At 40.0% G+C, this 25,313-nt stretch overlaps 3 protein-coding genes across 8 annotated transcripts; 2 read left to right on the top strand and 1 right to left on the bottom strand.

Annotated features, from left to right (window-relative positions):
* Positions 1-1,032: 1,032 nt before the first annotated feature.
* LOC6034483 lies at positions 1,033-12,453 on the top strand. 3 transcript variants are annotated; one of them, XM_038248088.1, is made up of 12 exons: positions 1,033-1,186; positions 1,500-1,736; positions 5,770-5,863; positions 6,643-6,683; positions 8,130-8,336; positions 8,707-8,886; positions 10,237-10,434; positions 10,493-10,621; positions 10,684-10,981; positions 11,043-11,273; positions 11,338-11,429; positions 11,493-12,453. In XM_038248088.1, exons 3-12 carry the CDS (start codon positions 5,770-5,772, stop codon positions 11,523-11,525), a joined length of 1,503 nt encoding a protein of 500 aa, XP_038104016.1. In that variant the 5' UTR covers positions 1,033-1,186; positions 1,500-1,736; the 3' UTR covers positions 11,526-12,453. The 3 variants fall into 3 exon arrangements, with proteins under 3 accessions (XP_038104016.1, XP_038104015.1, XP_038104017.1); XM_038248089.1 differs by having other exon boundaries at positions 1,070-1,186; positions 1,528-1,736; XM_038248087.1 differs by having other exon boundaries at positions 1,069-1,736.
* A 4,028-nt stretch (positions 12,454-16,481) lies between these two features.
* LOC6034482 (mucin-5AC) lies at positions 16,482-17,670 on the bottom strand. The gene has a single exon (XM_001844738.2). The coding sequence runs from the start codon at positions 17,582-17,584 to the stop codon at positions 16,571-16,573; it is 1,014 nt and encodes a 337-aa protein (XP_001844790.2). The 5' UTR covers positions 17,585-17,670; the 3' UTR covers positions 16,482-16,570.
* Positions 17,671-23,094: 5,424 nt separating this feature from the next.
* Positions 23,095-24,659, top strand: LOC6034481 (protein AAR2 homolog). 4 transcript variants are annotated; one of them, XM_038248092.1, is made up of 4 exons: positions 23,095-23,200; positions 23,408-23,807; positions 23,860-24,226; positions 24,285-24,426. In XM_038248092.1, the coding sequence occupies exons 2-4, from the start codon at positions 23,413-23,415 to the stop codon at positions 24,291-24,293; spliced, it is 771 nt and encodes a 256-aa protein (XP_038104020.1). In that variant the 5' UTR covers positions 23,095-23,200; positions 23,408-23,412; the 3' UTR covers positions 24,294-24,426. The 4 variants fall into 4 exon arrangements, with proteins under 4 accessions (XP_038104020.1, XP_001844789.2, XP_038104019.1 ...); XM_001844737.2 differs by having other exon boundaries at positions 23,860-24,659; XM_038248091.1 differs by having other exon boundaries at positions 23,159-23,310; positions 23,860-24,659.
* The last annotated feature ends 654 nt before the right edge of the window (positions 24,660-25,313 follow it).

The raw sequence follows: 25,313 nt of genomic DNA, 5'->3' as shown, positions 1-25,313 counted from the left end.
CATAAAATTGAATTTCGTAGCTAAACTTGACATTTTTTTTTCTCTTGGTCCCTACACCAATACAACTGTAGAAACTTAGCCATAGAGTTATCTACGTGCGCATGTATTGCGTGTACGTACACGAAAAAAGTGAGGTTAAATTTTGTACCAGCCAGCAAAACAAATGGTGTGCTAGTGTGTGTGAGATCGGGCTTAGATAGCTCTATACACTGAATTCACACTGAATTACACTGAATTCATATGCATAATTGAATCAACAAAACGTTGAGTTGATTTGAAAATCATTATTTTTGTTGAATCAACGCTAAACGTCAAAGCAGCTTTTTCGAAGCAACAAAAGACTTTTGAGGAATTGAGAAAATCAAAAGGCTTTTGTTAATTTGATTTGGTTAACCGCGGTGGATTTTCTTGAAATAATTCGAACTGACAAAAATCCACCAAAGCATCTACCATATTGATCGCACAAAAATCTGTTGTAGAAAAGTATCCACCGGTAGATGCTCAAATAAAACTAAATATTTAAAATAAAATATTGACTCAAACAAAAAAATGGAAAATCAGTAATGCTTAAAGAATGTGAATGAATTAGTCTACTTTGAAGAATTAGCCGAGCTTTCGTGGCCGTGAGGTTACGGGTTTCGCCTTGTAAGCGGAAGGTGATGGGTTCGATTCCTGTCTGGCTCGGCAAAGTCAGATCCCTTCAAAGAGTAATTCTACTCACTGGGAATACTGACCGGTAGGGGATGGGTTTCGACTAGCGGCGTGCTGGGTTTCCAATCCAGAGGTCGTGAGTTCGATTCTCGTACCGGGATGATGAAGTTTTAAAATATCGTTCTCCAAAACAGTAGCTTTCGAAGCCATTTAAATGGAGACGCGTTATGCTTCAATGTTCAGCAAAAAGCTTCCGAGCAGCGAACAAAAGCTCGCTCTCTGAATTGGCCGTTCCCTCTCTCTCTCTCTCTCTCAGAATATGCTCCCTTATGTACTCCTTTCACCACACAGCCAATTTATGCCCTCTTCGGGCCAATGTTTTGATGTTTTCCACGCCGTTTTTCCTTTGGTTTTCCACGTTCGGTCGGAGGAGCCATTCCGTGGAAACTTCGGTGGCACATTCCGAGTATTGTTTCCAGCCGCAAAGGACGTACTTTTTGCGCTTTTCCGCGGTGCGGTCGCTTTATCTAAAAGGGTGTGTGTGTGTGTGTATGTGTTTGAGAAAATAAAACTCTATCGGGGTTGTGGGAAAATTGCGAGGAAGTGCATTTCTAAAATTAAAGGACTTCCACGGGCTTGTGGTTTCGCGTAGATTGTTGGGTGGAAGAAGGAAATTGACTGGAAAGTGGCGAGGAAGAGTGAATGTTAAGTGTGTGAAAATCATTCAACTCTCTCCCCTATCCTGGGGTGTCCTGTAATTGGTTTGGTGTGTCTTGGGGCTTGTTTGGAGGAATGATTTTCCTAGCCCCGGTTCGCACTTGAGTGAATATAATTGATTTTAAATTAAGTTGATTATCGGTGTGGAAAAACCGGAAGAGAACGAGAAACCGATTATTCGTACCTGCGATAATAGGAAAAATTGCGTGAAAAAAGTTAGCACGTTGTGCCACCCATTTTCGCCGAGTGAGAAACAGTGAAAATTCGCAGAACGCAATTAGTGGTCACATTTTCCCTACCCACCCCGTACAAAAGGATAAAAGACACACGCGAAACGAGGCCACTCTCGTCACACGAAAACAGCAGCGGTAAGTATTGCCTTAAACAGTGTACAAGACTGCAAACGGGGTGCTTTCTAAAATGGGAATCCAATATTTAATGCGAGACCGCGAGATCCGCTTGGTGGCCGGGTAGATACGTATAGGAACAAAGTTCATACATAATAAAGGAAACACACAAAATAGAGAATCGCAATAATCCTGTCTAAGGCCATTAGTTACATAAAAGAATGGCCATTCCGGGTTGAAATGTGGTGTGATTACTTTTTTTGGCCATGCCGGGTGTTGAAATTTCACAAACGATCTATCAAGTGAACAGAGTTACTGGATTTGTATTGATATGATATTGTAGCTTTCGCTATTCAGTGATTTCAAATGTAAGAGCTCCTACAATTACAAAAGGGATACCTTAAAACTAACTTATAAACTATATATAGAGCGGCGGATCAATGCAGCTGAAGACTACAATTGATGAAGTTTATGGTGCTGAGCCAGGGAGGAAGTTTCAGAATCATTTTCAGAATTTTGTTCTGAATCCTCTGAAGTTTTCTTTTCCTGGTTAAGCAGCTTGTCCAGTTCGGCACAGCATGGCAGGTCTGAAAATTGGTTTATTAATTAACAGTTTATTCTTGAGACAATGTCTAGAAAACTGTTTAAAAGTGGATACCAACATTTAATATATTTGTTACATTTTATCTGTATACTTTTAATGTGATCCTTGTAAGTAAGGTTTTTGTCAAAAGCAGGCCCAAGATATTTCACTTGATCCTCACACTTTAAATTTGCCTCATTCATCTTTATAATTTGACGACTTTTTGGTTTGAGAATATCAGCCCTGGGTTTGTGAGGGAAAATAATAAGTTGAGTTTTGCAGCATTTGTAGTAAACTTTTCAATTTCGCAATCAAACCATTATGCCAAACACAGCCAAATGCTTTTTCTATGTCTAGAAGAGCAGCGCCACTAGAATAACCCTTAGATTTGTTGCTTCGAATTCAATTTGAAACTCTCAACAACAGATGATGCCCTGAATGCCTCGAAACCTCAGGCTATCCAGATTTTTAAGCGAAAATAGCGTTCGAATGGTGAACGCCCGAAATGTCAAAATCACGCAGTGGTACCAACATTGCGAAAAAAGTGAGCCATGGCATGACGGCCACATTTTTTTCTAATGTTGGTGCTACTGCGTGATTTTGACAGTTCGGACGTTCACCAAACGAACGCCATCTTCGCTTAAAAACCTGGATATATGTTGGTCAAATACGAGCAAATCGGTTAATAATTAGAGCATTTATGTTTGTTAAAAGAAATACTTCCTTACAACAACGTCTTCCTCGAATAATGAATTACTTTAATAAGAATCTTGCAAATGACATACATTTTCCCCATTTTTTCCATACAATCGCACATTTCTATGTGTTGTCTTGTTTTCCTGGCCGAACATTGAAACATTACATTTTCTAATCTTATCCAATACACAACAGTAAAAATTCTTTACGTTCATGACATGTTTTTTTAAAACGACTTTTGTCCAATCAACATCAAATCAGTGCAGTTGAAGAATTTCCACGTCCATATGCATGCATAAAAGTATGCGTAAAAATGTACCATTGCATTGCAAAATATGTCCTCGTTCACGCCGGCATGTGCAGCAGCAGCATAGATTCTTTCCGGCAGTGCATAAACCAGAACGAATGCCGACGACAACAAAGTGGAGCAAAATCCAAGGCGAGTGTTGCAGCAAATGTTCAATCAGACATACCGGCGACACCATCACAGCTTCTAGGGCTCTGAACAATTGAGCGTTTTGCTCTCCTCACCTTACTGAGGAAAGGCTATAAAATCATTCGAAAAACGAAATTCTTAATTTAACCTTCAAGACCCACCTTCATGTATACATCTGGAGTTTTTTTTGAAAAGGACCGATAAACCAAATTTTCAGTTTTTGCTTCTTGGGTGTTTTTTAATACCTCTGACTCAAGGCGGTTTTAAAAACACCCAAAAAGCAAAAACTGAAAATTTGGTTTATTGGATCTTTTCAAAAAAAAAAAAAAAAAACTCCAGACATATCGACTCAGAATCAAATTCAGAGCAAATGTCTGGGTGTGTGGTGAAATGTTGATCAAACAATTTTGCACTGGATTATCTCGGCACTGGCTGAACCGATTTGGACCGTTTTGCTCTCATTCGATTCGTCCGTCACTATTGAAAATTATGCGGTTTTGTTAAGTACTTCAAAAGTAGTGCTAAAAAAACGATATTAACAAAAGTCCGGAAGATTGTAAAAAGGGTGGTCATGTTATACATTGTTAGAAAGGTATTCAAAAGACCTTTTCAACGAGTTCAAAAGATTTAAGATCTGACAACCCTATCAAAAGTTATACGCACTTAAGTGTTATTTATGCACTTTTTAGAGACCGGATCTCATATATTTTGATGAAAACGTTTTCCGGATCTATCATGCGACCTGTCGTTGGATAGGTAATTAACATACCTTTTCAACGAGTTCAAAAGATTGAAGATCTGACAACCCTCAAAAAATCAAATCAAATTGTTCGCTCTACAGCTTTGCCTTGGCGTGCTCGATTGCGAGATTCCTACTCGAAACTAGGTGTCCGAAGGCTTGATTGTTGAGACAATTGCAAACCTATTTTTACACCAAAGCTTCCACCCACCTCAGGATTCAAACTGACGACCTTTGGATTGTTAGTCCAACTGCCGACCATCGACTCCACCGAGGCAGGACCCAGGGAGACGACTCCTACACCTGGACTGAGCTATCGACCTAACCTCTAGGTTAGACCGGGGCCAACATTTACTTCCCCGTCCGACGGAAGGCGTGATTAGACAAATCTCGTCTCAAAATTTGCCACCCGGACCTTCTGGGATCGAACCCAGGCCGACTGGGTGAGAGGCAACGACGCTTACCCCTACACAACGGTCTGACAATCCTATCAAAAGTTATAATCACATAAGTGCCCTGAATTACACAATCTGATGGTATGAATAATGAATCAAATTGATAGAACACTGAAAGGTCCACCCTTTTGTATCTTGAATAGCATTACCCTCTAAATGTGAGGAAGGCACCGACCACCTAAGGGTGGATTAAGTAACGTTTTTTAATGTGAATCCTGCCAGGATTCTGCTTGCATGAGATCTAGATGAGATAAGATAAACTGAAAATCTCTCGGAAATTTCATTATCCTCACCAGTCAATCTAATATTCCCTTTCATCCTTCTTTGAGCCAAGCCGTCCAATTATTTTTCAATTTGCTAGCGCTGTTCTAATTAGCTTACCAGGTTTATTGTTTTACCTTGGCACTGATGAGAATTTTCCGCAGATAAGCTGTATATACTAAGTGGCAAAAAATGCCAATTTTAAGTTGTGAAAACTGAGGCTTGATAAACATAGTATTTATAACTCGAAAAGAAATATATTTTTGAAATTGAGTGTTGCTGTAATGCAATTTAAAACCTCAGAAATCATCACCATCAACCTTATCGTCTCGTCCTTGTGTGGTTTGTGTTAAGGAAAGTGCTTTTCTCCACTTGGAATAAATTATTTTCACGTAATTTTGTTCTCGTGTGAATGTCTGGAATGAATGCTATGTTCGCACGACATATAGGCTAGGCATAAGGTAGTAGTAGGGTGGTGCACCCCGAAAAGGTCTTTGGCAAAGGCAAAGGTTCGTTATTTATTTACACGCTTTATGACTGAGCAGTATTGATTTTCCTTAAGCTCAATGTTTTTTTTCCTCAGCTATTTTTCTCGCTTTTCTCTGTGGGTCTGGAAAATCCCTGCCAGAAGCAGAGCGGTCGGTCGGTTTGTTTTGCTTTTATTCGTGAATAAAGATTATGTCTATTTCGGACTGTGGGCTTTGACGGATAGCTCGGAATTGGGGACTTTCAACTGGAGTCATTATTTTAGAACTCGTGTGCAGATGAAATATTTGGCGTTTGATTTGTTTCTTCAATAAAATAAAAATAAAACAAGCTGCTTTTTGATGGCATTTTTCACTCATTTCGAATTATACTAAAGTTATGTTTATTATTTTTTACAGATGACGCGATCATGGAACACAATCATCGTATTAGTCATCTTTTTCTCATCGTCATTAGTAAGCAATAATGCAGCTCCTGCATCGAAACCGACTGGTAAGTTATTGAAATTAAAAATATGAAGCCATAAACGAACAAGAGCTAAACCCTTAACACACAGCGTGCAATGTAAAAAGTCATATTTGTTAAGAAAAGTTCAAGCGGTTTTTGCCCTCTATCCCACACGGATTAACACCAATGCTGGCGTAGTGGGATAATAGAATTAAGTGTATTTGCTTGTAGCTTTGGTGTGTTAATACTGGCCATCTAATAGTCACTTCCTTCTTTTGCCTAGTTGTGTTCCAGCAGTTTGATATTAAGGTTATTGAATGTAGGCTACAAGTGTGACACGACCTAATCTCGTTAGAGATTGCTCTACTTCTTCAATTTAGTGTTGGAAGAAGCGAGCGATTTTTTTTTGAAAATTGTCTTTTATTTGAAAAGCTAAATCAAATAGCATACAGTCCAGACTCGATAATCCGTAACGTTGGAAAAATATCTCTTTGGATAGTCGAATCACAATTTTTTTCAATGTCTTATTTTTGATTGTCAACAAATAAAATAAAGAATCGACAACAAATGTTTGCTCGTTATTTGATAATCCAAAGTCCCATACAATCGAAATCAATCAATCGTATAATCGAAACTTAAGATAATCGAGCCTTCGGATATTCGAGTCTGACAAAAAATAACGTTTTAAACAAAAATGCTTTGCAAAGTTTTGATAAGTTTGAATACTTTGGATCAGATTCAGTTGTAAAATCGTAAGCAGTGTAGAATAAAAAAATATTAAAATAATAAAAATGTGTTTTTTCGTTAATTTTTTTACTCTACAGAAGCAATCACATCGACTGGAAATGGTGATCCACAACCAGAGGTGAGTTGAGAGAAAATTTTAGCTACCTTTCCAGCATTGAATTGGCAAACTTATGCAAAGATAGTCCATTAATTCCACAGATCCCTAGTACTGTTTTTTTAAATGCCGTAATCAGGGGTGACATTGGGTCTGGATGTTGAGATTGGGTCATACAAAAATGCTGAAATTTGTATAACCCAATGCCACCCCCTTGACCCAATGTCACCCCTGATGACGGTACTAGAATGTTATGCTTGAAAATCATTCTTGTAAAGTTGAGATAATTTTGTAGGGATACCAAACAAACTTTTTTTTTTCAAAAGGTATAGAAAGGTTCAAATTAATTGGATATATATCGAAAATTTGGCAGCCCTATCTTGAGTTAACAGTGCCTCAGGAATTTTATATGGCAATGCCAGTTGTCGTGAGCTTGATGAACATGTCGTTCAGGACTGAAAATTTCCTCTGAAAGAAATTTCTTGCAGCATTCTTAACCTATAAATTGAACATGGTTAGTAAGTACAATTCATAAATGTTACATAAATGTACAATTCATAAATGTTTAATAACTTTTTTTAATCAACTGAACTAAAACCTTCGCAAAAATTTAAACAAATTCAAATTTCTATCATTATCTGGTGTTGCCGAATTCTTCTAAGCATTTGATCAATTCTGTATTGATGGAAATATCAAACTATTTTTATCTACCAATCAGGTCGAGTTGTGCTCTGCCATAATCCAATTATTTCGAACCCACTTACGGAAGTCGACGACAATTTTGGTGACCAAACGAGAAACAATTCGGCATGTGGCACTGATTGCGAAGCTACACATGACTCGGTAGAATAGATTGGCTAGTAGCAATTATTATTTGATATAAAAATTATGAATAATTCTTTTGTTGTTTAGTACCGAAGGGTTTTGTGGAGACACATTTTACCTCAAATTAGAAATTGGTGGAGTTATGAACCTTGTTATTTTTTTTTTGCATTATATTAAAAAAAACAATACGTTGCCATTCCCAGAACTAAACTGTTCAATTTGTGCTCGGAATGTGAAAGGTTTCTCATTATCTGCCTTGATATATGTCTGTTGAAATGAAGCCCAAGCAAATAGATTACGAAGCCGGGGCTATTGATACTCTGTAGCATTTCTTCATCTGCACGTGTGCCTCGTGACCGAGGGGGTAAAAACGACGTGTCGCAATGCAGATTTCTCGTAGTTTCTTTTAACTCACCGAAAAAGTCCACGAATTGTGGATCTTCAATTCACCGAGACCCAGCATTTAACTGAAATAAGGATTCCTTTCAATCGCTGAAATGAATAAAAACCAACAGCGATAAAATAAATTGCAAAACTTTTTTTTCCACTGGCTGGCTTTCGTACAGAGTTTGAAGCAGAATGTTGTTTGGCGAGGGATTAAGATGTTTGAAATGTCTTGCATTTTTTCGCTTTTTCTTTCGGCAGCTAACCGGCTTCGATGAAGAAGTGTTGGAGCTGGAACATCTAAAGCACCCCCCGGTAACGGCAGCAGCAGCACCAGTGAGAAGTGGGGCAAACACAAAGGAGGAGATCCTTCCCCAGCTCGAGAAGCAACTGGAGGAAGAAGCACAAGCCTCGGCGTCGATAACCTCGTCGGATGAGGATGATGCCGGTGGGGATGATGCGGATGACGTAAGTATTTTTGAAATGGGACCGTTTTCGACTAAGCAGAGATTATGAATATGGCAAGTTTGCAGGATTCTCGAGTAAGAGTTAGTCTGAACAAGAGAACAATACCACAATAATCAGTACTTATAAGATCTGGGACGTCGTAAATCTGAATAGTTATCAAAAATCGACTCAAATATTAATAAATGTACAGCCGGATGTGAAATGCAACCATCATTTAAGGGTTTTTACTATCAAATAATTATATTTTCTATAAAAAAAATGTCAAGATATTCAAAGACCCAACTCTAGGAAATGTTCATTGAGCGACTCGTAAAAATTAAAATCCTTTTTTCCGCTAATAATTGTACCTCCTCATCTCCGTGCTTGCCAGTCTGATGACGATGATGGTGACGATGATGCCGACGCTGACGAAAACGATGACAGTAATGATTACGCCGAAAAGTTGGCCAAAGCATCGGAAAGCATGTTGTTGAAAACTTTGGCTGAGTATCACCATAAGCAGCAGGATCAGGACCAGACAACGACAGACGACAACAGCAAGCTAATGAAGGTAACTCGTGTCGAACGCACTGTGCTTTACTGTTAAACTGAGGGAAACTCCGAGAAAATGGGGGTGGGAGTTGTTGTACAGGATTGTTATTTTAATGGGAAAGTAATTGTCTCGTTTTAGAGCAGCCAATGAGTATTTCGATGCCAACATTTCAAAAAGCATCATGTACAAACCATGCGTTTTGAGAAAAACGCATTTGAATGTTGAGCATCCATTTTCAATTACCATTTTTATATAAAAGCAAAATAAGATGTTCTAATGATAACAAACGATGAAAAACGTTGCTTTTGTTGATACTTGATCATCTATATTCAATAAAACATTATTTCCGTAATTTTATTTGAGAAAAACAAACATAACTTCTTTTGAAATCACCAACGTCGATATCACCCTGCTGTCACTGAGGGGGGCGCTTTGTAATGATTCGTTTTTCTTCGCCGAATGTACATGGCGCTTTTTTCATGTTGCTTTTTTTTCGTCACGAGGTTTATGTAGCCTTTTGTTTGACAGGTTGACAGGGCTATATAAACAGGTACTGCTGATGGCAGAGATTTTGTTTATGTTACTTTATTTAAAATCATGATTAAACAGACTTTACTGAAGTAACTTTTGCTCATTTTTGGTGGAGAGGTAGCTTAATAGAAGTACTTTCAGAATATACAATAACCCAGAAAGTGTCAAAATGTACATGATGCCTTTTGAAATGTTACCGTCGAATTTGTGACACAGCACAATTTATATGAACTTTTTAGATTCATTTTATGGCGGATATTTAAACTTCAGTTTATAAACCGAAATGATTAGTTAATCAATTGAAGTTTTTTTTTAGTTTTACGGAAAATTGGGGAAAAGATAACTAACTGTTTTCCAAACCTGGTCTATTTATTTGTTTTCTAACGGGGCCAATTCAAATTTTAATTCAAGTTTTTGTCTGTTTGACTTGAGGACCCAGAAAATAAAAATTGATGATGAAAGGTCATTTGCGTTTTTAATACTAAAAAATGCTAAGCTATTTGTGCATGGCACCTTAAATTTTGAAAGAGCTTAGACAAATCACTTAGGAGCCCAGGGCGGCGAAGTCCTTGTAGTTAAAAAGGAAGACACTAGTGGTTGGTCTAGCAATGGTGGCCGACAGCTATAAAGTCAATTTCGTTCGTTAGACAATTTTAACTTTAACATACCAGGTCATCAGGAAACTTGGGTTAAATGATTAAATGAATTCAAGCATTGATTAAGCCCACCACTTGTGTTTTGAGCACACTGTACATAGGAATGCTTTGAAAACTAAATTGGCTGATTATTTTTAATAACGGAATTAAAATTATTAAAACTTTATTTAACGCAAAACAGTTACTTCCCGGGGCAGCTCGTCTTACCTTTGGCCAGCACTATGGTTCCGACAGTACCACCACTCCAACGATTCCAAAAAGTTCCGCCACTACCACAACCACGACCACTACTGCTTCTTCCCAGCCCGAGGAGGTACCGAACAATGAACTTGAGTTTGGAAGTGAATCTGCAACCCAAAGCGCCCAACGCCGTGGAGATGTAAGGCCACCAAGTCTATAGTGAGGATCTGTTTGCCAAATATTGTTTTATTTTGCAGAATGCCGAAGCCTTACTGCGTCACAGCGGCGGCCAATATTCCGCCTTCGATATGGCACAGTACGTCTTCTGGACCGGGGATGAGGCCGGAGTTGCAAGGGCCGTCGAGGAATTGATCCAGAAGGGATTGGTATGGGGGCAGTGAAATGATTCGTTGCGTAGCTTGTTGATTAAACGCTAGTGTAATTTTAGATGACCCGTGAAAATGCTATCAAATTTCTACGAGACATTCGCCTCGGGATAGACTACCTGCAGAACACCTACTCGAATCGCCCGTTTAAATCTGCACGTCACGTTAAAAATGTAGATGGCAGCACTGTCGGAAGTCCAGCTGAGGAGGTCACAACGACAACGACCGTTGCACCGCCAACCGAGGCCGTGATGACCAACGTTGAGACCACACAGCAGGTGACATTGGCGCCCGAGATTCTGAAGGTCATTGAAAGGTTGCCAAGCTTGTTAAAGCTGAACGAGCTTAGCGAACAAACGGGTAATGGCTAGAAATAAAGCATGTTGAAAATTTTTGATTTGAAATGTTTTAAAATATTTAGAATCCACCCAAGACTATGATGACGTGGTGGGACGGCTCCGGTTAGCGGATTTCCTGTACGCCGAGTACTCTCTCGAAGAGGTTATCTACCAGCTGGCCAAGGTAATGTTTGTCCAATCTTTGACTCAAGGTTCCGAACCGGCTCAACATGCGCTGCAGAAGCTGACCGAGTTCCTGGAGTCCGAAGGTGTCCACGGACGTATTTCACCGACGCTACAGAAGAAGATTCTAGGTAAGATAAAAAAAATGATCGTTTGATGAAGTAAAGAGCTGAAGTGTTGATTTGTAAATTTTAGATGTTCTATTGGCCGCTCTCGCGGATACTTTGGCTGAGAATCCTGAACTGATGAAGGCAGCACGATCTGCGCTGGGAAAACACATGGAGAAGGCAAGATCAGCTCAATACATTTACCAAGCAAATATCGAAAACTTTACTATCATTATATTTCAGATTCCACAACGGTATACTCAGAATCAGCATTAAGTTAGGTAAAATGGAGCACATTTAAAATGATCGGGATTTGGTTACCATAAGAGGAAAGGAATGCTGTTTCATGAACTGTTAAACTTTGCAGGTATTATTAGATTTGTAATAAAAATATTGTAACTTAAATCACATAATACTCACACCTTTGAGCAACATCCAAAAGGTGATTCGTCCAGCATAATATCCATGGGTCTAATACTAGTAACTGACTTAGAAGATACACAAAACAATCTTAAAACAACATTTTCAGCTGAAAAATATTGCATCCTAAAGCAGCAAACAAAAAATAAAGTTTTGTCTGTTGGGAAAAGAAAAGATGAAGAAAAAAATGCAGCGCCAATCAACAAGTACACTCTAAGTACATCAGTGCTTTGGAAACACTTTACAAATTTTGCGAAAAAATAATATTGACAAGGGAAACGAAACGAAAGAAAAGTGTATCTTATTGTTAGCGAAGAGGAATAAATGAAAGGAACAGGGAAACAATAATAACAATACATGATTTGTTTGTAATAAGAAGAATCAGATAAGATAAATTTTAGGCAAGTTTACTGGACACACACTTTGTGTGACTCTTAACTACTCTAGTTTACTACGAAAAAAAAACAATGTTCTACTTAGCAGCACTATACTAAACCTTACTCTCTAACGAAAATGCTAGCAGTAAAAGGTCCTACAAACAGCTGTGAATTTCCATACTATTTAGTTTTTAAATGATCTCAAGTAAATCAAAGCTAACCAAAGTCCCAAGTTCTACTAAATCAATAACAATAAAACACATCTTTAGCTGCAAATGAGACTAGTGGGAAGTATTTACATTTATACAATATTATATCAAAAGAAAAACACAGTATAGAAATGTTATATCTTTAATCTTAACGAATAAATCATACTATCCAATGAGCGCTGTCTCAATAAAACTGAACCAATTTTTTAAATCCTTTGTGAAAATTACCCTTGTTTTCTTTTATATGTAGAACCACGGATTGTATTTTTTATTATTATTTAACATTCCAACACGCAAGCCCCCAACAAAGTCGGAACGGTAACTTCAACTCGCTGCATCTCGGCCGTAATTCAACCGAACGAGACGATTTTGTTTTCCAGAGATTTGTAAGGATATCTTATCGAGTTAACTCGATTTGATCAAATCTGTCAAATCAAATCACGGATTTTGAGCGATTTTTTTTACACGCTCAAAAAAAGTTTGGATGATGTTTTCGGTCGCAAGAATTACAGATTGGTAAAGTTAAAGTTCTAATTCTTTTTTAGGCTTGGGCGTCCGTATAAGTTTGACATGCGTTGAGTGTTTCAGTATTAGAATGAAATAGGGGCGTTATTTCATTACTTAACGCACAATTAGGGAATGCAGAACATACACAAAAAGGTGCAGGTGGTTATGTTACACATGACCAGAATGACAAAGAACTTTGCACAAAGCTCTCGAAATAAAATCTTTTTTTTTATGAAATCAACCCTTTGAAATGTGCCCTTTAAAATTGTTGCTTCAGTTTTAGCAATAAAATTGTTTCCTGAATGGGTCCGTAAATTCAACAATTTCTATACTGAAATAAAAAAAAGTATCAAATTCCTAAATTTTAGGAATTTTGCCTCCCGATTACTAAATAAGGAAAGGAGCCAAAATTCCTAGAATTTAGGAATTTGGTACTTTTTTTTATTTCAGTGTAAGAACGGAACAACTGTCAATCGACAAGTTGAGATAAATGAGAACATAACTACAGTCGACTCTCTGGCAGTCAATCTTCTCGATATCAAAATTGCTCTAGATGTCAATGAACTTTTCAGTTCCTTCAAGTTGCATGCTGAATTTTGATACACATATTGCCCCGAGTCGATAGGTTCGATAAATGTCCCCACGGAAGAACCTTCCCCCAGGGCACTGGCCACTTCAGGCTTTGGCAAATGCGGTCAAAATGGCAATTTTCAAAATTTCATATCTAGAATCAAAAATCATGAATCATACCCATATTGCCAAAACTTGTATGGTTCGATAAATGTCCCCCGGGAGATCCTTCCCCTGGGGCATTGGCCACTCCGGGTTGTGGCCAATATACTACCAATTTGATCTCAACCCCATTGCCCCAAATCATTCTGGTTTTCCGGTGACCGCCCTAACAATCTTCATTAGAACAGAATTCCTCCCAAGTTGGTGCAAGAACTGTTTCTTTCAATGCGTGCGTGTGTGTGTTTGTGTGCAATAAAATTACCACCGTCGTTCCGTCTCTGACGGATGTTCGATCACACTAAAATTTTCAGAGGCTATCTCTTAGCTTAAATAGTTTGCACGAAATGGTGCAAATTTTGCCTCGTCTCCTGCTTTCTTGAAATAGTCACGCGATAATGTTGCACCATGGTTGCCACATTTCGTGTGAACTATATAAGCTATCAGATAGCCTCTGAAAATTTTAATGTTGACCGAACTTCGATCAAAGATGGATCTCACGGTGGTGGTATTACTCACACACACACGCACTTATTGAAAGACACAGTTTGTGCACCAATTTGAGAAGAATTCTGTTCTAATCAAGATTGTTAGGACGGTCACCGGAAAACCAGAATGATTTGGGGCAATGGGGTTGGGATCAAATTGGTAGGAGCCTGGAGTGGTCAGTGCCCTGGGGGAAGGTTCTCCCGCGGGGACATTTACCGAACCATTTGATTCAAAGAAATATGGGTATCAAAATTCATGATTTTTTTATACTGGTAATGAAAATGGCCATTTCGGCCATTTTTGGGTGTTTTTGAAACCGCCTTGAGTCAGGGGTATTAATAAACACCCTAAAAGCAAAAATTGGAATTTGGTTTTTTGAACCTTTTCAAAATAAACTCCAGTTTTTTTTTATTTTGCAGCCGCAAAAGAAATTAATCTCTCACGGCTTCCAAAAAAGACTGGATTTCTTAGGGGTCCAGACTCCCACCAAGAGCATTCCTAGTAGCGAACTAGCAAGCAATTAGAAATGAAGAACAACTCTTTCGTGATAATGGTGGTTCTAAAAAGAACCGTATTATTTTGCTGGTGCGCTCCACTGCTTCTCCGGGTCGATCCTTGACTGGCTGCTCCGGGTGGTCCTCCAAACTGCTTCCTCCAAGTGGCCAGTACGATGTCCAGATTTAACTTATTTTATTTTACTTAAAACTCAGGCCAATTTAAGATATTGAAGCCATAGTGCGTTAGCGATGGCTACAACGTCACGAAGAAAATTACGTACATATGATGTGCCGACGGGAGGAAAATAGGAGAAGAGAGGACATTGAATGTAGAGAGTCGCCAGCGTATCAAGCATCTCTCTCTCACTCCCTTCGTTATCTGCCGTGGCTCATGAGTCACGATGTGCCCTCTTCCACAGCCAGAATTATTTTGAGCTTGAGCATGACCTGCATGCAGGCTTGCCACAAATACAGATTTTTCAGCACAGGCCCGAAACACAAACGAATTTTTTTTTACAGTTTAAATAAATTTGAGCAGTTTTTGTTAAATTTGCCAAAAAGATTAACATTGTTAGCATCTTTTGGCATGTTCAGTTTTTGGTAAGAATATAATTCTTTAAAGTTATACTCGATTGAGTGTTTGGTATGTGCCAAAAAAATCTGTATTTGTGGCAAGCCTGCCTGCATGACCGCTGGGTCGAGGCTCCAACTTGTCAATCGCAACTGAACCTCGACCCAGCAAGAGGGCGTCGGTCTCGCAATTATCGTTTGCTATTGCGCGTGTGTGTGTGAGAGAGAGGGAGAGCACATGGCGCGATGAATTTTGCTCTGCAAGAGCGGCACCCCAAAACAAAATGGCGGTCAGCTGCTCGCGAAGAAAAATTTTGCTGTGAAAAGAAATGATTGATTAAATTGCGCAAATGGCGCGAAATGGAAGAGTTATTCTTTTTAAACTATAAAATTCCATTTCGCGCCATTTGCGCAATTTAATTAATCATTTCTTTTCACAGCGAAAATTTTCATTACCAGTATTGAAAACCATGAATTTTGATACCCATATTGCCGAAAATCTTTTGGTTCGGTAAATGTCCTCCCCGGAGGACCTCCCTGAGGGCACCGGCCACTCCAGGTTGTGGCCAATACTGTCAAAATGGCCATTGTAATTACCAGTAACAAAAACTAAGAAGTTTGATACCCATATTGCCCAAAATCTTATGGTTCGGTAAATGTCCTCCCGGGAGAACCTCCCTGAGGGCATCGGCCACTCCAGGTTGTGGACAATACTGTCAAAATGGCCATTTTCATCACCAGTATCAAAATCCAAGAAATTTGATACCCATATTGTCCAGTCTCGTATGGCCTTCCATCGGAACACCCCTGTGGGTTCTGGCCACTCCGGGTCTTGTGGCCAGAATATTCCGGCTGACCTGCCTCCGCTTGGGCTGCTCCTTGCTCCAGGCCAGCTGCTTTTCGGCCAACTGCTTCTGGGCCTCCAGGCCATCTGCTTCCAGGTCCAGGTTGTTGTTCACTCCTCGGCGTCCAGCGATAGAATAATTTCCTTGGGCTGATCGAGCAGGGTTTATATTGGCTTCCAATTCCACGCAATAGTGCTTTGTTGCGTTGCAGACCCCTTCCCCAGTACCAAGCATGCAACATTTTCGTAACGCGCAACATTTTTCGTTTTTCTGGATTGACACCTCACCAGAATAGAGCCCTTAGGACAAAGTTCTTTGTCAAAATTGTCAATTTTAACAATTTTGACATTCAAGTCCCGCCCGTGTGGATCAATTGGACCGCGCACTGAACTCACAATCCAGAGGTTCGAATCCCGCGGCGGGCGCATTAAAATTCTCATACACTGAGGAGCTCAGTGTGGCGAAGTCCTTGTAGATAAAAGGAAGACACTAGTGGTTGGTACTAGCAATTGTGGTAGACAGCTATAAAGTTAACTTCGTTTTAGAACATGCATATAACGTGACAACTCAAATTTATTTTATGATTTAATTTTTATTTTAATACTTTGATGGCTTATAAACAAGTATTCGATAATTGGATATTGCGAGAAGTAAATTCAAATTCATTCCATGATCGTATTAAACGCAAACATAACTGGCCGAACATCTGCTTTCATTTGGCTTGAACCACGAGTTGGGAGGACATCTGAACGCGTGCTGCACGAGGCTTCCGTCGGCGGCTCTCGTGCAGAATATGTACTGGTTGCACGACTCTGGATCCGGAAAGCGGCCCTCAACATTACACACGAATGCCGCATCCGCCGCCGTAGTTGTGGGGACCTCGGTGGTTGTGGTGGTCACGGCCTTTGGACAGATATAACCAACTGTGCAACGGGACTCGGTTGGGCTGAAGTTTGATCCGGCAGGGCAGCGAAAGGTATATTCCTGGATCGTGGTGGCCGCCGTCTGTAGGCAGTACTTGTACGTTTGGCAATCCGATTGTTCCGGGTTGGGGAAACGGCCAGATGTGACGCATGTGAAAACACCGGATTCGGCTGTTGATGAGATGGGTTGCGAAGTTGTTGGTTGTTCGGTGGATGGTACAACCGTTGTTGTGGTAGGTTCCGGAGTAGTTTCGGTAGATGTTGTTACTTCGATTGTGCACGTGTACGTGGAGGGTGCTACACATTTATTTAGCAGCAAATTGTACACAGTGTTGCCCGGGCAGAAGTAAAGTGTGGCTATAACATCACCATCTGAGTTTAGCACGCAATTATAATACGATCTACAGTCTACTGACTCTTGGTTTTCAAACCGTCCCTCTCCTGGACAAATAAATCCACTTGGACTTTCCGTTGAAGTTGTTTCGGTAGTTGGTGCTTCGGTAGTTGTTGTAACCGGTCCAGGGCATGTGTAAGACGCCGCTCCTACACATTTCACTAGTGAAGGGTCAAATACGGTGGCTCCAGGGCATCTTGCCTCTTTGGCTTCTAAAATTCCGTTGATTGATTGGCACTTATAATAATTTTTACAGTCAACAGATTCCGGGTCAGAAAAACTTCCATCTGCTGGACAGACGAAAGGTTCGGCAGAAATGAATTTGAACCGCACCACCAATACACAACACGTGGCCAACACTGATTTTAAGTTCATTTTGCTTTTGAAACACTTAGTTAGAGAAATACCAAGTTAATTATTTGCGAACCGCTTGGGATCTAATTTGTGACTAACGAACTTGGCGTCGAAGTTCCTTTTTAAATGAAACAATTGTCAGCAAGATAACGTTATAAAAGCAATTAAAGATATCTCTTGCAATAAACTTTTGAAAATTCTTTCCCGTCGGTACAACGTTGAATTCGAGAATGAATCATAATAGATAAAAGCATTCAATTAATTGGCTCAGGTTAATTGCGGAATCGTTTCCGGATTTATTGTTCATGATTAAAAATAGCAAATCATTGAGTAGAAAGCTAAATATAGCTTTTAAAAATTGTTTTACAAAGATAAGCATCGTAAATCATTAATGTGTCTCCCAAATAGCACTCCACCTTATTTCAATAAAAAAGAGGTACCGTAATCTGGGGTGATTCGGGACTACAGTCTGAATAGGGACAGCAGTTTTTAGAGCACTTAAAGCTTTTATATTTGGAAATGGATGTACACATTTGGTTGGTCTGAGTCTGTTCTAACCGAAACCAACCAGAAAAATCAAAATATTGTGCTTCAAAATGGTTAAAACTGCTGTCCCAATTCGCACCATGTGTCCCGATTGACCCCAGTTTACGGTACCGTCAACTGGGGCGAATTGGAACACATGGGGTGAATTGGGATAGCAGTTTTAATTATGTTGGAGCACAATATATTGATTTTTCTGATCGGTTTCGGTTAGAACAGACTCAGACCAACAATCATTACCAAATATAAAACATTTAACAGTTAACAGTTCCTGCCCTAAAACACTGCTGGATACCAGGTTTTTAAGCGAAGATGGCGTTCGAATGGTGAACGCCCGAAATGTCAAAATCGCGCAGTAGCACCAACAATAGAAAAAAAATGTGGCTGTCATGACATGGCACACTTGTTCCGTAATGTTGGTACCACTGCGTGATTTTGACATTTCGGGCGTTCACCATTCGGACGCCATCTTCGCTTAAAAACCTCGAATCGAATGTAGTCCCGATTCGCCCCTGATGACGGTACCTTTTTTTTATCTTCCACGGCATGACCTTGGCATAAATTCTAATTTGATTGCAGATATAACTATTGCGCAACAGATGCTTTTCAAACCATTTTTGTTTTTTTTTTTTCGTTTATACCGTTTGAATGTCAGATGCTATTCAGCTTAGATAAGTTCAACTTTCTAAGCTTCTCATTTACACTAAGTTTATTGTTCCACCGAAATTCAACATCACAACAACAACAGGAAACTGCTGCGGAAGTTTAGCTGCACAACAAGAAAGTGATAGCACGTTTCTGACCGACAGAGGCAACCACCAACGCGTGGTCCATGCGTTATCATACGGGCTGGTAATAAAACAGTTTACGATGTAATTGTAGCTCCGCAAAATCTCACCAAATTGTACCAAAGCTTTGTGGTTATATACTTCTAAGAATGTCTAAGGTGCTTGAACTAACGTTGCGATCCGGAAACTGTTCGCCTAGTTTCTTCTGTTGTCAACCCCTGTCAACCATTAGTTAATATTTTGATATTTATGCGGCAGCAATTTTTTTTTTTTCAAAATTTTTTATTCCACTTCATTTGTGCACAAAAAGTGCAATATTGAAATCAGTGTTTTCTAATCTAGCTCAAATTTGGTGGGGCAGTTGATATCATCAAGAGGTAAATAAATTAAACATTCAAAATTCAATATCTCGCTAACTAAATATAAATCATTGAGCCCAGTTGGAAAACATATGTTAAATTTGGTATTCCTTTGGGAACCAACAATGAGAGAGGTACTCCTCGATATTAGCTCCAGAAAAGTGCCAAAAAGTGCAAAAATGCCTCACGGCAAGAAAAAAAGGCGGTCCTCACCAGCAGGATCGGCAGATTTGAAGAAGTTAAAGAATGCTGATGCACTACCTGCAAAGCCTGGCAGTTTGGGCAAGGATGCTCAAAATTCGCGAGAAGGAAGAATTTGAACGACGGGAAAAGTTGCCACCCATATTTGTGAAAACATCGTCATCGGATTCGATGCGAATAAGGCTGACCGGGTTTATCAAATCTGGTACTTGACGAGCTTCCAAATACTCTAAATTTAAATAGATCGTTCGTTGGATTAAAAGTTTGCGTTGGTGCATATTCGTAGAAAGTTCAAACTTTTTAATTTAAAAGTTGGAATGTTTTTGATACTATCATGCATTTATGGAGCAAAATCATTGTATCAGTAAATCCCGGGCCACCACCACCGAATACAACCGGTGCGAATCCACATTCCTACCCTTGTTCCTACCTCCCATCCTACAAAAACAAACACAATCAATAATAAACCTCACAAAACCCCCAGGCTTTTTGACGTAGACTTACGTCTTTGTCGAAGGTACTGGGGTGTCATTCCAAAAAACCCGGACCGAAGGCCCTGGAATATTGCGTCATCCGTCAATCGCTTATATCTTCCTTCCCTCAAATCGAATCGGCACGATTTTGGTTCCATTCGATTCGAAAATTATTCAGCAATTTGCTATAAAACTTTCATTGTTGGCAAAATAGTTTTACTATTGAAACAATTGAATGTTTTAAAATGTTTTCAAAAAGCAGAGATTTTGCAAGCAAAATGAGCGCTTCCCACTCACGGACGGGAATGTCAAGTACCTATTTTGAGGGGAAAATCATCCGAGCTACGCGACCGAGTGTCAGTCGCGAAAAAGGAGGGGAAGTAGCATACCGGAATCATATATAAGAACGCGCGCTCAGCCCATTCTATCATTCACGTCTCAGACGTCGGACCGGCAGCAGCAGCAGGAAAGCTCAGCCCAGAGCAGCAGCAGCAGGAGAGAGACCAGAGCAACAGCAGCAGGAGAGAGGACCAGAACTGCAAAGAAGTGCGCATCGCCTTCTCGTCGTCACCGTCAGCCAGTTGCCTCTCGATGGCCGGACCGTTTGGATCGTCGCACCCGGGACGAGGCAGCAACAAGATGGGGCGCGCGCTTGCTCCTTCTAGCCGAAAAGTTGCCTCTCGTGGGTCAAGCCGTGGTTGTGAAACTTCCAAATTCTAGTTGTTAAACTTTCCAACTCTTCGAGTTCCCTCACTTCCCATCCCTCGTCCCACCCGGGGAGGCAGCGCAATGAATAATTACAGTTTAAATTTCAGGAACAAATTTTGGTTTTCGGGGCGACGGTCTGCACAGCTTTCTGAGGCTGCTCGCCCCCAACTCCTAAAACCCGGGCCGAAGGCCCTGGAATACTGCGTCATCCGTCAAACGCTTATATCTTCCTTCCTCTATTTGAATTGACACGATTTACTTCGGGGTGACGGATTGCAGAGCTTTCTGAGGCTGCCTCCCCTCATTCTGCTACCAAACATTCACTCGGTTCGCGAAAAATCGTTGTTCTTCTTCCTTCCTCCATTCGATGTTGTCTAGTCAAAGATTTATCAACACATTCAAAGTATGTTTACATGGTAGCTGCGGTTTTGTTCGCATTAGATTTGCCATCTCTTTCTAGTAAAGTCAATTCGAAACGTATATAAATTCTGTTTCAACAACCGGTACGTACACGGTCCGACTGAATTTACCGATCGCATTCACGATCTTATTCCGTTAATGTATTTCAAGTGTCTAGCTAATTCATCAAAATTAAGAAATGGTTCACATATCAAAACTTTACGTAGTCTACGCCATTCCGGTTATGTCTGTGACATAACTACTTTGACTTTTTCTTACCCATTCCGGTCGTGGAACAGCTGCAGTAAAGTCAGGAGGCTGACCTTGTCCTTTTCGAGCACTCGACTTGTCTTGCATCCGCACCACCCTCCTTCAAAGGCGTTCCGCTGCTGCTGCTTGGCTTACAAAGGTGTCCGAGTCCTGGCTGCTGCCGCGGTCGGCTTTGATTCGCATTGTGGTCAACTCACTCACCACCGGCACTACCAAAATGTTTGTTTACATTTGTGACTTAGGCGTACATGGTTACACGAGAACGTCAAAATGAAAGAAATTATCCAGTTGTTTTTTGTGTGCTGTATTCACCACAAGAACTTCTGAACGTTTTCATCGAGATGAAAACAACACTGCGTGGTTGCAAAACTCGCCAGTTTACTTATTCTAATGATTTTGAAAATTTAAATGCATATACTTTTTTTAGTTTTAAGTTAGGATTAGTTGTTGAAGTGGTTTTTTCTTAAGTTTTTTCTTCTTTTTTTACCCAAATGTATTCGATTCAATGCAAAAATGTAAAACAATTTGAAGAAAATAAATGAATGTGAACAGTTAATAATAAAACGAAAAATACAATAAAGATGAAGAGCATTTAGCCATACCACTTAGAATGTAAATGAAATGTAATTATTATAAGAAAGTCCAATAAAGACATATTTAATGTCAAACATGTTAAATTTTCCTAGGAAAACGATGGTGATGTCGAAATGTTACTTTAAATATGCTCGCAATGTGAAAATTAAGCAACAAGTTTTCATTTGCGCAATATGCGCTAAAAAACAATTTTAATTGTAAAATTGACTTCGCCAATCAATTCTACGAGAAGGGGTTGTCTGATTTTAACGAAAATCAAGATTCTTACTTGATTTGATGGTATTACCAGCCCCACCAAATTTGAGCTTGATCAGAAACCGTTTGTTTTGATAGTTTGCGTGAGCGCCGTGTAAAAAGTTTAACTTTGACCAATAAACGGGGTAGAAACTAAAAAAGTGTAAAACGAGAATTTGACCAACCACCGGGGGGTTGAGTGTAGTTATTTTTTATTGATATTTACTGAGTGCTTGGACTATTTTTGAACCATCATTGACAGTCATTGTTGTAGGTCATTGCTTCAATAGCGAATGACACCATCTATTACGACATTAAGGTCGTAGATGGTGTCATTCACTCTTGGAACAATGACAGTCAATGATAGTTCTGAATTCAGGGTCCAGAAATTGAAATGAAAGAATATTCACGATGCTTCTACAAAAACACAAAAAAAAACTTGTTTTTGATAGATACATTCTGAATCAAGATTTGAATGTTTTTCTTAAAGACTAGTATGCAGATCGGAAGGAAAGGGGTCAAGAAACAGCTTTACGAACAGCAGAACAAAGGAGAGGGAGCGATTTCTTGGGGCTTTTCTTCACCCTCTCTGACTTGCTTGCGCTGCCGCTGCTACCCATTTGATTTTTTTCTTGACCGATTCCTTCCGAAGTGCGTATACCGCTTAAACAAACATGGCCGACCGGGAATGATACCTTTCGGACCCTTCATTTTTTTTATAGAGTTATCTACGTGCGCATGTATTGCGTGTACGTACACGAAAAAGATTGAGGTTAAATTTTGTCCGGCCAGCAAAATCAAATGGTGCGCTAGTGTGTGTGCGCGAAACGTCATAAAGCTCTATTGACAGTCATTGCCCCAAGAGTGAATGACACCATCTACGACCTTGCATTCAATTTTCGTATCGCTATTCAATTCACCACTTCGAGGTGGTGGTGATTCTGGTTGTTACTTTTCATGTTTACACCATTTTTCATTCCCTTGCCAATGTTTGACAAGCCGGAGTCAAAATTTAAACAAAAACATAGCGTTCAAATTTGTTTACAAAACGTAAGCACCGACTTACAGGTTCGTAGCAAGTAAAGACAGTGATATTAATGTGTTATCCTCATCTGGGGCGAATTGGGACAGTTGTTTAGCCATGTTGATTGACGGAGAACATGATTCTTAGCTTTACTGTGAGCTGTTAAAACCGCTAGTTTCAGTTTTGTCCAGATCCAATTATATCACGCACCAAGCAACAGATACCTTACAATCACATTTTAATCTCTAAAGGAACCATGAACATGGCTTCACCTGCCTCCAACTCAACGGGACTATCCCTGGCAACGATGTCCCCGGCCGTGGCACTGGCACTATTTGACAACTGTGCCGCGCTGATAATCGCCGGGGTTCCACCCGGGACGGAATTCGGCATTGATCAGCACAGCTTCCTGATCGGAGAGGACTTCCGGGGCGTGAAGATGATTCCGGAGGGCGTACACTTCGTGTACTGCGCTGCCAAGGGAGCCTACGGCGAGACGGCTCCACGTGTGGGTTTCGTGCATCATTTCACACGTGGTGAGATTGTGGTCCGTGAGTGGGATCACGAGAAAGAAGAATTGCGTCACCGGGTTCACGACAACGTGGAAGGGGAGATGGCAAAGATTAGGGAGAATTTGAGGAATCTTGATAAGTATGTTTGCTGTAATGGGATGTTTGGGCATTGATGAGTTTTGATATTTTAGGTATCTGGCTCCATACGACTACGACAAGTATACTGCATGGCAAAAACTAACTGGAAACATAACGCAGAACACAGTTAGCCGTCATTCGCCCGACTGTGGCGTGATACGGAACACAGTTGAGCTACTTTCGTGCCCTGATGAAGAACGGCCGCGAGGTCAGGTCATCACGTCGCCGAGGCTTTCAAAAATCCGAGCACTTGTAAATGATGAGGAGCTGCTTCCAAATCTGAAGTCGATACCTGGAACTGCACCTAAATTCACAACGTTACCGTTACGTTGCCCAAAGGATGCCTCACCGTCGGATGTTTCCAGACATCATATGGATTGCATAGAAGCCGTTGATCTGCTGCTTAGCAGTCGAGAAAAGGTAATTTTTGAAGAGATTGAATTTTCGTTTATCCTATTTGTGTGTGGACATTCCGTAGAAGGTTTGAGCCATTGGCGAAAAATACTGGGACTGCTTGCTAATTCCGATCAAGCCGTCGAAAAGTATCGCATCTTTTACAGAAATTACCTAACCGTGCTACAGTATCAGCTGCCAGAGCTACCGATCGAACTTATGGAGCAAACGCAGTCGAATACGGTTTATCTAGATGTGCGAAAGTTGCTGCTGAATTGCTACCAAGCAGGTCTTACTTCGGTCGCTCAAACGCTCGAGAAGAGTCTTAAGGGATCGTTGCTTTGGAAGTTTGAAGATTTGTTCTCGGAAGATCCGGACGATTTGCCAACGTTTGTAGAGTTTATAAAAGTAGGGTAGTTGTTGTGATTGAAAGTAACCGGAAATAAATAATTGAAATGAAGTTTATTTATTTACATTACTGTTTTGTTTTGAAAAACTCCCTTATTTATCCGGTACCAGGCGGTTATGCGGACTCGATTTAGAGAAATCCCGTTTCTCAAGGCCTTTCAAAAAATGTAAATAATTCAAATATATTGATCGGGTAATAATAACCCCAAACAGACTAGCCTTTACAGAAGCGTGTATTGATTTTGACATCGAATGAAAAGAGGCTCGTGTTTATGTTTATGCAGTGGACGTTTGGCGGGGAAGTGTGACGCAGCCATGCCAGATAGACAGATAAATCTGTATTTGACAGATTTTTCGATCCCAAAAATCACAAAAATCTGTATATACAGATTTTTTTTTAAATTGATTATGTTTGAAAATTTCAACAATTTAGTGATTTAATTATGCTTTAATATGATTAAAAAGCCTAAATCTAATGTTAAAAATTTAAAAATGTCTTCCATTGCTCCGAGTTCGACATGATACAGATAAAATAAAGATTTATTTTTTAGCAAATACAGATCTGTCATAAAATAATCTGGCATCGTTGAGTATGACTGTGATTACGTTGTACTGAAATTTTTTGGTGGAATCCGGAACAGGACACGACGGGAGTGGACATGAGGCCAGTGGGTGGTTGGGAGGTTAATATTCTGCAGCGATGGTG

Source organism: Culex quinquefasciatus, chromosome 1, assembly GCF_015732765.1.
Source record: "Culex quinquefasciatus strain JHB chromosome 1, VPISU_Cqui_1.0_pri_paternal, whole genome shotgun sequence".
NCBI classification, from domain to species: Eukaryota; Metazoa; Arthropoda; class Insecta; order Diptera; family Culicidae; genus Culex; species Culex quinquefasciatus.
The sequence above is the reverse complement of the archived record's forward strand: the minus strand, read 5'-3'. Positions and strand labels throughout refer to the sequence as shown.